At 43.0% G+C, this 14,508-nt stretch overlaps 1 protein-coding gene across 2 annotated transcripts in view; it reads left to right on the top strand.

Moving 5' to 3' along the window:
- The window catches only part of CUBN (cubilin), a 283,940-nt gene that overhangs the window by 102,882 nt on the left and 166,550 nt on the right, over positions 1–14,508 (top strand). For both annotated transcript variants that reach the window (XM_045463384.1, XM_045463382.1), the window contains exon 28: positions 6,640–6,790. In XM_045463384.1, the coding sequence (XP_045319340.1) occupies positions 6,640–6,790 (151 nt within the window). The remainder of the gene's footprint in view (positions 1–6,639; positions 6,791–14,508) is intronic.

Below are 14,508 nucleotides of genomic sequence, written 5' to 3'. Positions count from 1 at the left end.
CAAACAAACAAACAAAGGCCAAAAAAGAAAAAAACAAATCAGCCTTTGTGGCTCCTAAAATGAGCAATGTATAGAAAGCAGAAACAGAAGTGTCAGTGCACTATTAAGAGTGAACAGGGGCTAGCTGCCACATGGGAAGGAGACGATCTCATCTGGGCGTGAGACCGACATCTAATTCAGAGTGACACAGAATAACTCAGAACGTGGTCTTCGATGGGTTTCTTGCTGTCATGCAAAGCCCAGAATTCTGAGTAATTGTTTAATTTTAGATGGGTATTTCATATTTCCTGCCCCACCCTGTCAGCACATGGCAGCATGGCTTTTCCTGTGCTGTGGGGAAGACGTGTGCCTGTGTGTGGCCACGTGTCTGGTGGAGACGCTGCCTCTCGGGGCCATCGCGGAGCCTTCTACAATCTCCCAGGCTCTGCTTCTTAGTTTTCATCTTTAACATTTGCCTAATTGACCCTCCACAATCTGATTACGTTTTTACCCCTGCCTTAGCCTTTTCTCATCCACTAGGGGAACTTTTGCCCAACTCCACAAATCTTGTTTGGAAGCTTTTACTGTGGTTCCAGGAATATTATGAAGCCCTTCAGATTTAAAGTAAATGTGAAAGGTTCTAGGTTTATCCGAGAGATTTATGTGTAAACGCTCTTAATAACTACTCTCATGAGGCACTTTTCATGGGTCCTTTTAGAGCTGTTTTCTGGGTGGGGGGTGGAATCTGAAGAAACGCCCCAAGAACTCACCAATTCCCATCCTTTTGGAGCACCGGTGGCTAAGCAGCTAGAGCTGCAGGCTGGCTGGACTGTCATGGGAGAGGAGGCAGTGACACGAAGAAACACGTGCAGAGACGCTTTCCCTACCGTTTGCCTCTCCCTTCCCCACCTCCCCAGTGCAGCCTTGGTAGATTTCCTAACGCTGTCTCCACCACCATCCCATTAGGATCCACCACCTCCCTCCACCCCAGCACGCGCACCAGGCTTACGCTGTCCCCCACGGTATGGTTTGCTCTGGGCCACGCACCCCACACTTGGGAATGGCCTCAATGTCCACACAGAAGCAGGTTGTCATAGCAACACACTGCAAGCGATTCATGTTGGCCGTCCATCTCTTCACAAGTGATTCATTGATTCACTGCTTTCCCATCTGGTCTGCCGGGGATGATTTCTGTGAAGTGTTTTACATGAGTCAGCTCAAGTTCTCTACACCCGTCATATTTGGTCTCTCAAAACTATTTCTAGAGTGGTTTCTTTGGGAAAAAAAAAATGCCAAGAGTTAGAATAACATTTTAAGTGCATTCCACATGCCAAGTCTCACACTCAACCTAATTACATGGTGTGTCTCATTTGCTATTTACACCAACCTTATAAATACCATTATGGTGCCAAATTTATATAGAAATTGTAGCTAGGAGAGGGTGAGGACTTTTCACAAGATGACATTCTAAGGAAAGTTTAGAGCTGGACTGGACTGTGTACCCACAGGCTGATCACGATTAATATCTCTAGTCTGCTCTTACAATAAAATTACTTCCTGGCTTCCATTTGAATACAATCTGTTGGTGACGCTGGCTTCACAAAGCTAATCTAAAAATTCATTGAGTATAGGTCTCAGAAAGTTTAACTGTGTTCTTTCTATAAGCATTAGGTGATTCTCTACTGCACCTAAAATTCTCCCTCATGGCAGGTGGGATATTTCAATACATGTTAAACTCTAAAGGATAACTTATTTTTGTTTTTAAAGATTTGTAGTAGAAGGGGGACCAAAATTTTTTCCTGAAGTTTCTCTATATTTTAGTAATATCTTCCCAAGAGCCCCTTGATTTAATTTCTCTATTTGGTCTATATTTAATTCTTAAAATTAATGATCCACTCTAAGCAAGTTTTATTTCAGAAAAATGTCAAGGAAGTACGAAAAAGTATGAATTAGAAAAAGTATGAATTAGATGCCAATCTAAAATAGAAAGAACTGAATTCTAGTTTTTACTCCCCGTAACGCTAAAGTGAGTTTACAAAGGTAGTATATCTATACATCCCATGCTTATAAATATATGAAATAATTATAATTTTTTTCATCAAAGTCACAAATATTCAAAATCATAAAAGAAATTTAGCAGCAAAGAAGTACTTCAAAAGCACATTTCTGTTCTGAGAGTTCTTGGCAATTCATGAAGCTGATTCCCATTGAGAGAACAGGTTGAGGTTCATGTTAGCTGATACTGGGTTCCTCCGGACTCGAGTTCCAGAGTTGCTACAAAATCCTTACTCTTACAAAAATTCAACTCTCTCTGTCAGTGAGGCATCCTCAGTTTTATGTCTTCTACCTTGCCTGTATGGTTCTTAATTAGAAGGAATCCACGGATCATTTCATATTGCACCTGGAGTCTGAAGTCCCTAATGGTCTAAGAAACTAGACATGTGCCAAATTATCAAACCCATGCAAAGGAAGTCAATAGAAATTGGTAAATGTGGCTTAGGCAAGAGATTTCCTTCCTCTCTGCGTGTCCACTTGAGGGTGGAGCGGGGGTGCAGAGACCTACACCACATAAATCCTAAACAAACAGTCTCCTTAAGAGAATAATTGAAAGGATTCTACACAGGAGGTTGTAATATATACACATATTTACATTTGAAGATATGTTGAACCGCCAACCTGAAAGTGGAAGCAGCATTGCAGATATTTAAAAAAAAACAAGAAACACCCCTCTCCACACGGTTATACAACTTAGATCTGCATATTTCAAGTGAGAATCTCCATCTTTCTTTTCTTAATTTCTACTCGTTTCCTTCTGTGGACTTAATTCCAAGCTTAGATATTGTGGATCTTTAGGCTTTCTAAACGCAGGGGAAATCATACCCTTCAAGAGACCAAGCCAGAATGCTCGCCAGTAGTGGCAATGAGTCACAGCTGGAATGTCCTGTGGTTAGCCTTCTGCTCTGAAAACAGAATCAGGAGCAGCAGGCACCTACTGGTTTCCATGGCAACCAGTATTTGTGTACTTTGAACAATGACTGTTCCTTTTTGTGTGGTAAATTTACGCGGGAATGAATTGTTGAGGTGACGTTAGCCATCTGTGTGAATATAAACAAAAAACCCCCCGATTTAATTAAGTGTAAACTTCAGAAGGACATAGGGTTGGGGGTTGGGGTGCTTTTGTATAGAGGTATTGTTCTACACTAATTCATTCATTTGTTTATTTGACATATTTAAGCATTTTCATCAATGTCTATTTGATGTTTCAGTGTGCATCACTTTCTCCCCTCCAAAGGCAAAAAGAAACTAATTGTCATTCATCAGTGTTCCCCCCCACCCACCCCCACTCCCTGTGCCCCCCCCCCTCGCCCCCCACCATCCCATTCACAATGTGTTATTTTAGAAGGACTGGGATTCAGGGGCTCTCCTTCAATGAGGTAATCCTATCCGGAAGGAAGAGAAAAAAGTCCCCTCCAAGTCATGTGAAAATGTCAGCTTTCTTAACCTTGCTGAGCTGGGGAGGCAAAACTACTGTAATGCTTATGGCCTTGTAGAGCATCTAAAATTCACTTCCTCAAAATGTCACTGCCTACCATTTCAGAAGACCTGTCAAGCTGAGAGCGATTGCGGTGGTGGGGAAATCTTGCCTCGTGTTTTGTGGCATAAAGATGAAATAATTAAAGCTTTGGTCACTGAACTACAACCCAGAGTTAAGAATGAGCCTTCTGGAGTGGAAAATAGTGGAGTGTTTCTTGCTTATTATACCTCTGCCTGGGAACAGTATGTTTATTTTTGTATTAATTAGTTTGGGATTGGAATCAGTACACTGGATTTAATAAAAAATAAAAATAAATAAATAAATTAAAAAACCCTCTGAAGCTGGGATAAATACCCTACAGTGAAGCAGTAACTTAGGAGTAAACAGATTGCAACATGGCCCTCCTCCCCTACTTGTACCTCCCGCCTTAGATGGAGGGATCTGAGAGCAGAAACGAAGGGCTGTGGGTTTTCTCTCCTCTTTTTGTGTTGTTTTATTCTTTCTCCCATTTTTTGCTCCCTCATTATGGCTTCTGTCAACTAGCCTATGAAGGAGACACTTGTTAATTAATATACCTAGTCAAAGCAGCAGCGGCCTTAGAAAAGACAAAGGAAACTGATGCGATAAGCCTGAAAAATAAATTTCATCTTTATTCGTTTGCTTCAAATGCTTAGGTTTACTACCTAAGGGCGAGTTATCTAACAGACTTCTGAATGTCTCTCTTTAAATCTCTGCTGACCTTCCCCCAAATATCACAGGCATGTATGACTGATGACCAGCTAGTTTTGAGAACTCCATGAGACAGGCCAAGATTTAGAAATCTGTAATTTATTATGATCTTGAACAAGGCCCTTCCTGATCCCTGCCACCAGCCCTTCTACAGAGAGGCCCACAAAGGATCCAGACTCTTTGTTGCCTAAAAGAATCATGCTGAAATTTAGGACTCTAAGACCCTACTATGTACCTAACTATGTAGGATTCAAGTAATAGGGCAGATTAAATCCCACTGAAATAAATGCAGCTGTGGGGGAAATCATTGTGTTTGTTCCATTGTGTTTGCTCATTGAAGATGTATTGGGAATGTGCCCTCGACAAAGCCCTGAACTAGACGGAGGAGGCTGGGAGAGGTGCTCTGGGCTCTAAGGAAACCCATAATCAGTAGGGGAGATGAGGCTCACATGGCTGGCAGTAGAACAGAGGGGAATGGAACCATTTCTACAAAGAAGCACGAGTAAAAGCTGAGGGGTTTCAAAGGAAAACTAATTCGTGAGTGAATCCCTAGGGATTAGGGAAGGCTCCATGGGGTGCTTTGTAGAATTTGATGATAAAGTTTTCCATGCTCTCATCAATATGTTTCAAACTATATCATAACATTTCAGTAAATAAAAATAATTTGGCCAATTTGGAACTTGTTGAATCCAGATTACACATGTACCTACAGACATATTCATTCAAACACATGCACTCACACATACTCTTATATATGTGTACCCTACAGGAGAACAATCAAGGAAGTCTGTTAGTTTATGATCAGGTATTTTCAATTTTGTTTCATGGACAGTTCATCCCAAGGGTAACCAGAACGAAGTAGACAATGATGTGGACGTTAGTAGAGGAAAAGAAAAATATAATGGCCTGAGTCACAAGGAGCCAATTGTTTTGGATTATCATGATCTTTCCTGATTGAAAGAGATATGGCAGAGAAGTTTATTTGTTTTTTAGTTTAGAGGTGTATATCTGATGAAATGAATAAATGAGGCAGATAAAGGGTACACGACAGGATATACAAATACCTCAATGGGAAAGTGAGCAAAAACCACAGCAGATAAGTTCCAAGAGAAGAAATATAAATGCCTAATAAGCACGAAAAACCTTCAACCTCAAAGTAACATAAGTTGAGCCCATTACAAAGCCAAACATATTTTCCCTATCGGTATCAGCTCTAAAAATAATAGCAGTCACGGGGTGCCTGGGTGGCTCAGGTGTTCAGCATCCAACTCTTGATTTCAGTTCAGGTCATGATCTCACAGTCTGCGGGATCCAGCCCGCATCGGGCTCTGCTCTGACAGCATGGAGCCTACTTGGGAGTCTTTCTCTCTCCGTCTCTCTTTTGACCCATATCCCATGCACGCATGTGTGTGTGCACTTTCTCTCTCCAAAATAAATAAGATAAACTTAAAAAAGAATAGCAGTTGTAATTGCCAAAGTCCCATTGTAGTAAATTGCTGGTGGGGGATACGTTGGTATAAACTTTCTGGTAAGAGACTTAATAATATAGATCAAGAGCCATAAAAGATTATATTCTCTGATTCATTCCCCTTATAGGAATCTTTCCTGAGGGACATTTAAAATATCAAACAAACATTCATATTGGCAAAAAATTGGAAATGTCCTTAAATGAACAACCATAGAGTATTAGAAGCATTTTACGCCACCGTTAAAAATGTTTACACAGAGTATTTGCTGACATGCTTAGAAAAAAATAGGGAACACACTTAAATGTATAGCCCAAGCTTGTACACACACATATATATACCTGGACACATAGGTATATGTATACATACACAAGCAATGAAAAAAAAATGTTGACAAGAGAAACTTCTGGTATTAACAAAATATTAACAGTGGTTATCTTCAGTGGAATTAAATTTTGTATTCATTTTTTACTTAGCTCTCTAAGCTGTCTAAATGTTTATGCTAGTATTTATATATATTTATATAAATTAGTATTTATATATATATCTTTCAATTATAAAATTGCTGTTCAACGAGCATCTCTTATATGTTATTAACGTGTGAACACATCTCATCTGGCCCACCATTTCCTTATTCTGTGCCTGGATTATACTTTCGAGGGAACTTGCTAGGCTGACGTACAACCAAACACTAATATTTGGACTTCCAGATTTATTGGGCTTAGGACTCACCCATAAAGTCTCTCTATATAATCACCTATTTTTAATTTGTTAATTCTTATATTAAGCCTCCTGTGTTCAAACCACCTTAGCAGATTTACCCTTAAACTCAGCCAAGGAACAGCTTTTGCTACATAAACAGACTTTACTTTTTCCCTGTGACACACCATGTAAAGCTCCCCACCCTGGGAAGTTTCTCCTTGATTCCAGCTCTACGACGGCCCCCAGCGGATGGGGCGCTACTGTGGAGCTGACCTACCGCCTGCAGGGAGTACCACGGGCTCCAGGCTTCAAGTGCTGTTCCACACCGATGGGGTCGGTCACCATGAGAGAGGATTTCAGATGCAGTGGTTCATTCATGGTAAGCCCTGGGCTGATCTTAGTTGTATTGGATGCTTGCTACTTGACCAAGAATTCTTTCTTTCCCAGCTCTCACTTTGGAAACGATACCACCACAAATAATGGGGCTTGGGTCACAATCTGGTGCCAGGCCTTGGAAACCTTCCTCAGACACTGGAGGGTTAATCCTGGCAGGGTTAAGAGAGGACAGCACTTAGAGAGCTACTGAAGTCAGTGCAACAATAAATCACCGAAGAGAAAGGAGGGGAGCAGAGTGAAGTTTCTGGCGGGAGAAAGACCTGTCCGTGGGTGTGGCAAGCAAATGGCAAGGTGGCATTGGGGCCTCCCAGGGGGAGTGGAATGGAAGGAGATTCCAGGCTTATTCTGACATTAGCAGAGAAGGAAGGGTGGGGATCAAAGGGCAAGAATGAGTCAATCCAAGAGAGAAGGGGAAGGGCATGCTTTGGGCTGAGAGGGGAGCAGGAGTAGAGAACTCACCGGCACTAAGCCAGGGTGTGTGTTGTACCTGCCAGACAGAGTAGGGCCACCCACCTACGAACTGGTGCTTCAGAAAGTAGGTAGGGATAATTATTCCTTTGAGGATGAAAATTCATGTTTAACAAGGGTTCTAAAACTTGTAGATTGACCTCTTGTGGCTGAGTCTAAAGGGAGTAGGCCCCAAAGTGGTGATTCTCAAGATGTGGTCCCCTGAGAGCAGCATCAGCATCACCCAGAACTTGTTAGAAATACAAATTCTTGGGCCCCATCTCAGACCTGTGGAAGCCCAATAATCTGTGCCTTAACTAGTCTTCCTGGTGATTAAAGTTTGAGATCCACTCTCCCAGAGTGATCCACACCTAACAAGTATAGTCCTTGTACGGGACACCTGGGTGGCTCAGTCTGTTAAGTGTCCAACTTTGGCTCAGGTCACAATCTCATGATTCATGATTTGAGCCCCACGTTGGGCTCTGCGCTGACAGCTCAGAGCCTGGAGCCTGCTTCGGATACTGTGTCTCCCTCTCTCTCTATGCCCTTCCCCTCTCACGCTCTGTCTCTCTCTCAAAAATAAATAAACACTTAAAAAATCAAAACAAGTCCTTGTGAATATTATAGTAGCAGTTCTCAACCAAGGGCTTAGGGCTCACTGGTAGAGTTGCAATATTATACCAGGACTCACACGCAGACATGTAAGCTGTGGCCCGACTGTCAAAGTCAGGGGTGAGCCCAAGGTAAGCACACATAAATGTGTGTTGTGGTTGACTCTTGAGTGTTGTTAAAATCATAGGCCATTTATTATATGAATCATAGCGTTGTACATAAGTGAGTACCCTTATTGTAGACTTGAGTGTTAGATGTTCTGTTAATATGAACTGGAGACAGAGTCTATTTCTGTTAAAAATACAAGTGTGGGGCTTTCAGCATTTAAAAGTATTCAGTGGTAATCCTCAATGCTACTTATAGCTTGAAATACAGATTATGAATTCCCAAAGTGAACGAGCTATGATAATTAAGCCTGTGGGATTTCTGGACTGTTCTCTTCATCAAGTGGGTAGATTTAACCTTGGAAGGTCAATTTATTGATCTGTTAAGTGAAGGGACTGGATTGATTTATCTGTGTACTGTAGTCCATCTCTAGTATTCTGTGATTCAGAAATGGCATGATTCTAAGGTAACTAGAAACAGTGTGAAAAGACCTAGAAGAAACAGGAACGTCTTGAGAAATGACCCAGATCTTCAAGGGCTGGGGATATTTTCCAGACAGTGCTTCTCAGACTTTCATGTACATGTGAATCACTGGAGATCTTGTTAAAATGCAGAGTCTGATACAGGAGGCTGAGGTGTTTCTAAAAAGCTTTTAGGTTGTGCTGATGTTGCCACCCTGTAGACCACACTTTGAGGAGCAAGGCGAGAGCAGATGTTAAGGCAGGAGAAAGAAAATGGTAGGAAGACAGCATCTCTAGAGACTAGAGAAAGCTTGTAAGGTGCTTCAACGTCTCGTTGTACTAACAGCAGAAAAATCTCATCAGTCTCTCAATGTCAGTAGGATATGAACTAGGGCCTCTGTGAGAAAGAACCTTAGTGCTTCAGAGATCCAAAGGGGAGAAAGCTTGCATGTGAGGCAGAGGGTGGAAAGGAGGAAATGGTAACCAGGAGGGTTATCTAGGGTCCTCAACCCTAGATACACATTGGAATTGCCTGGGAATTGTAAAGAGAACCCATGCCTGGGTTTCAGCCTTCAGAGATAGAATTCAGTTAATCCTTGGTGGGACCCTGACAATTGTTAATTTAAAACATCTCCCTAAGGAATTCTGCAATGCATCTAGGGTGGAGGGTTTTTGCAGCAGTGATTTTGTTGATGCTGGTTATATCTTTCTTCTCAGTGGGTTGCTTCCTCTCCCTTCCAGGCTGTTCTAGCTATCCTACCTCAAGGCCACACTAAGAAGTGTGATTTCAAGGACGTTTTTGGCTACACTGGGTTATTGTATCACTGGATTCTTCTAGCCAGCATGCTAGACACAGTTGAATCCTCTGCTGAAAGCTTTGAGTTTTTGTTGGGAAAATTTTTTCTACTAGCTCTATTTTGAATCTGTCTTCCTTTGGAAAGGTCAAAGACACTCTCTGTCTATTCTCTCTTCCTGTTTACTATTTCACAACTTTCTTCCAATTGCAGAAAACTTGCTAAGCTTGGAATCAGAGTTGTACAACCAAATTTTGATGGCTGGGACCAGAACTGAACTTTTTTTTTTTTTTTTTTTAACTCTATGCTGACCACTATACATAAATTACACTTCAAAAGAACCTTCTTTTTTTATTTTTAATGTTTACTTATTTACTTATTTTGAGAGAGAGAGAGAAGTGCTAGCAGGGGAGGGACAGAGCGAGCGAGAGAGAGAAATTTCCAAGCAGGCTCTGAGCTGTCAAGTCAGAGCCCAACATGGGGCCTGATCCCACAAACCATGAGCTCACAATGTGAATCAAAATCAAGAGCAGGCTGCTTAACCAGCTGAGCCACCCAGGTGCCCCTGGGAAGAACCTTCTGGAAAGGGATTCTTGGTAGTCTAGATCAGTGCAAAATTAACTATCATATACTATAGTTATACAACACTGCATGTACACAGAGTTTCTACTCTGCATTTTGATGTGGTCTTTTAGCTTGAGATAGCCTAAGGAGAGAGGCCAACAGAAAAGACGAGGGTCAGAGAAGAGTTCTTTGATGGGAGAGGCTCCTGCCCTTCTTACCCAGCAGAGATAGACTGAAGACATAAATCTGGTTTCACAGATTTATGTGTCTGTGAACACACAGACTGCGTGTTCAGTCCACAGATATTAAGGAGCTGTTTTGGGCCAGGTGCTGTGATGGGGCTGGGGCCAGTGTGTGACTCCCACCTGCAGGCCTGGTTCCTGGTTTTGTAGAGCCATGGGAGCACAGGAAGGGGAATTTGATCTAGACAGGAGGTCAGAGAAGTCCTGCGTGAGAATAGGACCTATGAACTAAAATCTAAGAAGGAGCAGGGGTTACACAGGCAAATAGGAGAAGGAAAAGGTTTCCCAGTAGAAGAAGGTCCCTGTGGGGGGGAGAAAGCAGGGCCAGTATGGGGGACTCAAAGCTTGGGGTGGCTGGGGTTTAAGGTCAAGGGGAGGAGTGCCGGAGACCTGAGCCATGGCCACAGCATTTGGGTCACTCACAGTTAAGGGCTCAGGCTGGGATGGGGCCACACCCCCTCTTTCATGTAAGTCCTTCAGATTTCAGAGAAAGGAGTTCTGATAAGACCTTGAAGCACCGAAGCAACATGGCGTGTTGTGGGATTCGAGATACAAGCTAAGATGCAAATACAAATAAATGCAAAAGAAACAGATGCAAAATCCAAAACACATTTAAAAACTGGTCTCAGTGTGAAAGTACCGTTGAGTGTGCTTGTGCACGTGCGTGTGCCTCTGTGAATGTATTTCAAGAAGTACGTCTCTGCACAGCCCCTCCCGACCTCGGTGTCAGAGTGAGGATCACATGGCCGGGGCCCAGGGCACCAGGCCTGACACTAGCCCTGAGGCTCCTTTTCCTTCCCTGGCTGGAAGGAAGTGCCCCTAAACCCCTAGCCTCTCTTCTTTCGAGATGTCTCATTTTAGGCTCTCGGCCCCTGCCCCCTAGCTCTTTTCCAAACTGTGCGGTAAGAACCCCCAAAAGCTCTTCACTGAGAATTCACAATCTACACTGGCATCCTTTCCCGAACATTGCTACTTAGGGAGAATTCTGCCCCCCCCCCTTCCCCCAACACTTCATTTATTTTGCCAATTAATAAATAAGCCTGTTTCCAAAATGTGCTTCTTTGTCAACTGCACAGATCTCCTATTTGCTCTGAGAGCACGGGTCTACAACCAGGCTTTATTCGTGGGTCCAAATTTAAAGCGGCTCTGTAGATGGGAGATTAAACCGCACCGCCTCGCCTTTATGCGAACCATCAAAGAGAATCCCACTCTGGAAAGAAAGAAATGGCCACAGTTGCCCTGCCTGGCTAAACGGTTCCCGGTATTCAGTGTTGACGGCATTGTCCAGGGGCTGCATTCGGCCTCCGGGGCCTCCATCTGGGTTGCTAAGGTCTCTGCAAGCTGTGTGAATAGAGGCCTCCCGGCTGGCTGTGCACAGCCCACGCCTCTTCGGCTGTCCCTCCTGGGGGCCCTCTTTCACCGGCAGTGGACTCTGGTGCACAGACAAGGGCAAGGAGCTTTGTGAGTGAAAAAATGACATTTGCAAAAGGAGAGAACCCCTCAGCTGGGAATAGCAGGGGAAGGGCTAAGTGGCATGTGATCGGGAGGTGATGTCACCCTGGTTTTTCACAAAGCAAAGTGTGGCCTTTTCTTTGGGGAGATAGATGACATCAGCCTCTCCAACGGGGGCCGGTTCCATTTTACCTTCTTTGTAGCTGTTGACGAGATTTCCCAAGGCTTGAGGGTTTTCAGAAATCGGCTGGGGGGAAACATTTAAAAACCCTTATCAAAATCCTCCTCGGCTGCCTTGGTTTGAACATGAGTCAGTGCCTCCTTGAGTACCTGTGGCCGTGTGGCACCGGATGAAAAGGCTTTAAAAGAATGTATTTTTAGAGCCCTGGCAAAGCACCTCCACGAGGTCAGCAGTGTTTCTCTTTGACCTTCCCTCTGCTTCTCTTTCCCTCACATGGTCTTTTCAATGGTCTTTGTTTACTTTGGGTCTTTCAGGGGAATCCCTTCTCGCTGGTAATTTTTTATTCCTCTTGTGACTGAGAGTATGTGTACTGGGGTTTCTGGGAGGTTTATCCTTTGAGGACAATTGTTTTATCTTTTGTGATCGTATTATCCATTTGCCTTATGGTGGGTCATCCCTCTTCGTGTCCGAGGGTGAGTAAACCTGGCTTTTTATTTTGTCTTGTTTTGTTTAAAGTTTATTTATTTATTTTGAGAGAGAGAGAGAGAGAGAGAGAGAGAGAGAGAATCCCAAGCAGGCTCTGTACTGACAGTGCAGAGCCCGATGTGGGGCTCAAACTCACGAACCGTGAGATTACGACCTGAGCCAAAGTCAGATGCTTAACCGACTGAGCCACCCCAGACCTGGCTTTCTGAGGCCATCCAGGCCTGCTTTCCAAAGAACAGACCGTTTGCAATTGTGCATCGTGTTACGGTGATTGCACGTAGCCTTTGTAAGCAGGAATTTATCAAGATCGTGTTTTTTATTCATTCAACCTACCAACCAACCAGCATATATTGTTTTCACTACCAGGTTCAGCGCATGATGTTGAGAATATAGAGAGTGTATTAGTTTGCTTGAGTGGCCATGAGCACATATGACAGACCGGGTGGGCTTACACAGCAGAAACTTACTTCTCACAGTTCTGGAGGCCTGAAGTCCAAAATCGAGGTGTTGGGTCCTGAGGCCTCTCTGCTTGCTTGCAGATTGTAGTCTTCCCGCTGTGTGTCCTCTCATGGCCTTTTCTCTGTGAGCACACATCCTCTTCCCATATTTCCCACATTTCCTCTTCCCATAATGCTGTTAGTCAGACTGGATTAGGACCCACCCCTAGGAGACCTCATTTTGACTTAATCACCTCTATAATGGCTTTATGTCCAAATACAGTCATATTCTAGGTACTGTGGGTTAGGACATGAGTATAAGAATTTCAGGGGAGACAGCTCAGGCCATAACAGAGAAGAAGGAGAGAGCATCCTTGACTTTAGGGAGTTAGTCATCTAGCAGGGGAGACAGGCAAATAAACCAACTGTAGAAATAAATCCATAATCCATGATGCTGTGGGAGCAGAGGAAATGGGTGATAGCCTGAGGGAGTGTGGGAGTCTCTCCTGACAGCTTTGGTACTTGAGCTGACTTTTTTTTTCTTTTAGTGTTTATTTATTTTTGAGAGAGAGAGAGAGAGAACAGGGGAGGGGTAGAGAGAGAGGGAGACACAGAATCCAAAGCAGGCTTCAGGCTCTGCCCCTTAAGCTGACTCTTAAAGAATGAGCAAGAATTGATCAGTCAGACAAATATCTGGGAGAGGAGGACATTTCTAAGTAGAAGCAGGGAGGCTTGGGATAGCACCAAAGTTTTGTAATGGGCAAGTATTTCAGTTAGAGCACAGCTTCTCAAGGTCAACCCTAAAGGCGTGAAAATTGGTTCTTAGGAGAGTGAAAAAACAGCTTGTGCTTAACGGATAAAGCTCAGATATGTATCATACATAACATATAGTATATCTGTAATGTTAATACTCCATGGCAGAGAACCTGGGAAAAAATATCTAGGAAGGTTCCCTAGAAGGGCAATAATGAACAAACAGTTGGGAAACACTGAGCCACACGGAGCGGTGGGGGGTGGTATGGGGGGATGTGGTCAGATATCAGTTGATAAGAACCATTGCAAGAACTTGGATTTTATTTCCTGTGGCCTGTCCCGAGCCTGCCTCTGCATGATGAAGGAATTCACAACAGTCTGGAGGTATGATGATCGCAGTGAAAGTGATTTTATGAATTGTGGTCAGCAAAGATCCAAGGCACGCTCACAAGGCCGGGATGTGAATCACACCGTCTGGTCCTAATGTGAGACAGAGGCCTTTCTCTCTGCTGGTGACGAATTGCTTTCATAGTGTTACTTCCTGTTGGGTGGTGATAAATATAATGTCGTAGAGAGGAACTGGTTTGAAACACCCGTCCCTGTCTGCCTTTAAAGTAAGCCTCATTGACAATGAAGACTGTGCCTTTTATTCAGTAAGTCAGTAAGCAATCTCTTGGTAAAGACAAATGGGTAAAAACATAGGCTTCTGTGATTGTCTTATTCTTTAGTGTGATATAAGATAAATCCTGTCCGGTTTGGGTAGAAATTTAAGTAAAAGAGAAGCTTTTAAGAAACATTAGTTCTGTTTAAGTTAAAACTTATTTCCATAAACACTGACTAGGCTTTCTTTTACATTTATATGTGTTATATCCTATCCTGCTTCCCCTGGCTAGTTCAGCCTATTTGGTATTTTGAACTTTTGTCTTTGTGATACCCACAGCAAATGAACAGTCTTAGTGTAGAACCAAGAACAGATTTCTGCATTAGGATACATTGTCTTATTTTTATGTATGGCAAATTCTCATATATCTTTTTTGCAAAGAAGCTCTTAATGGATGATGCTAATTTAAAAAAATCTGTTTATAAATTAACTCAAGTTTGTTAAATTGGGATAATAATTTGCTAAAAAAAAAAAAAAAAAACCATGCATCTGTTTTTGCATTGGCT

Source organism: Leopardus geoffroyi, chromosome B4, assembly GCF_018350155.1.
Source record: "Leopardus geoffroyi isolate Oge1 chromosome B4, O.geoffroyi_Oge1_pat1.0, whole genome shotgun sequence".
Taxonomy (NCBI): Eukaryota; Metazoa; Chordata; class Mammalia; order Carnivora; family Felidae; genus Leopardus; species Leopardus geoffroyi.
Note: the sequence above shows the minus strand (reverse complement) of the source record. Positions and strands in the feature narration are given on the sequence as shown.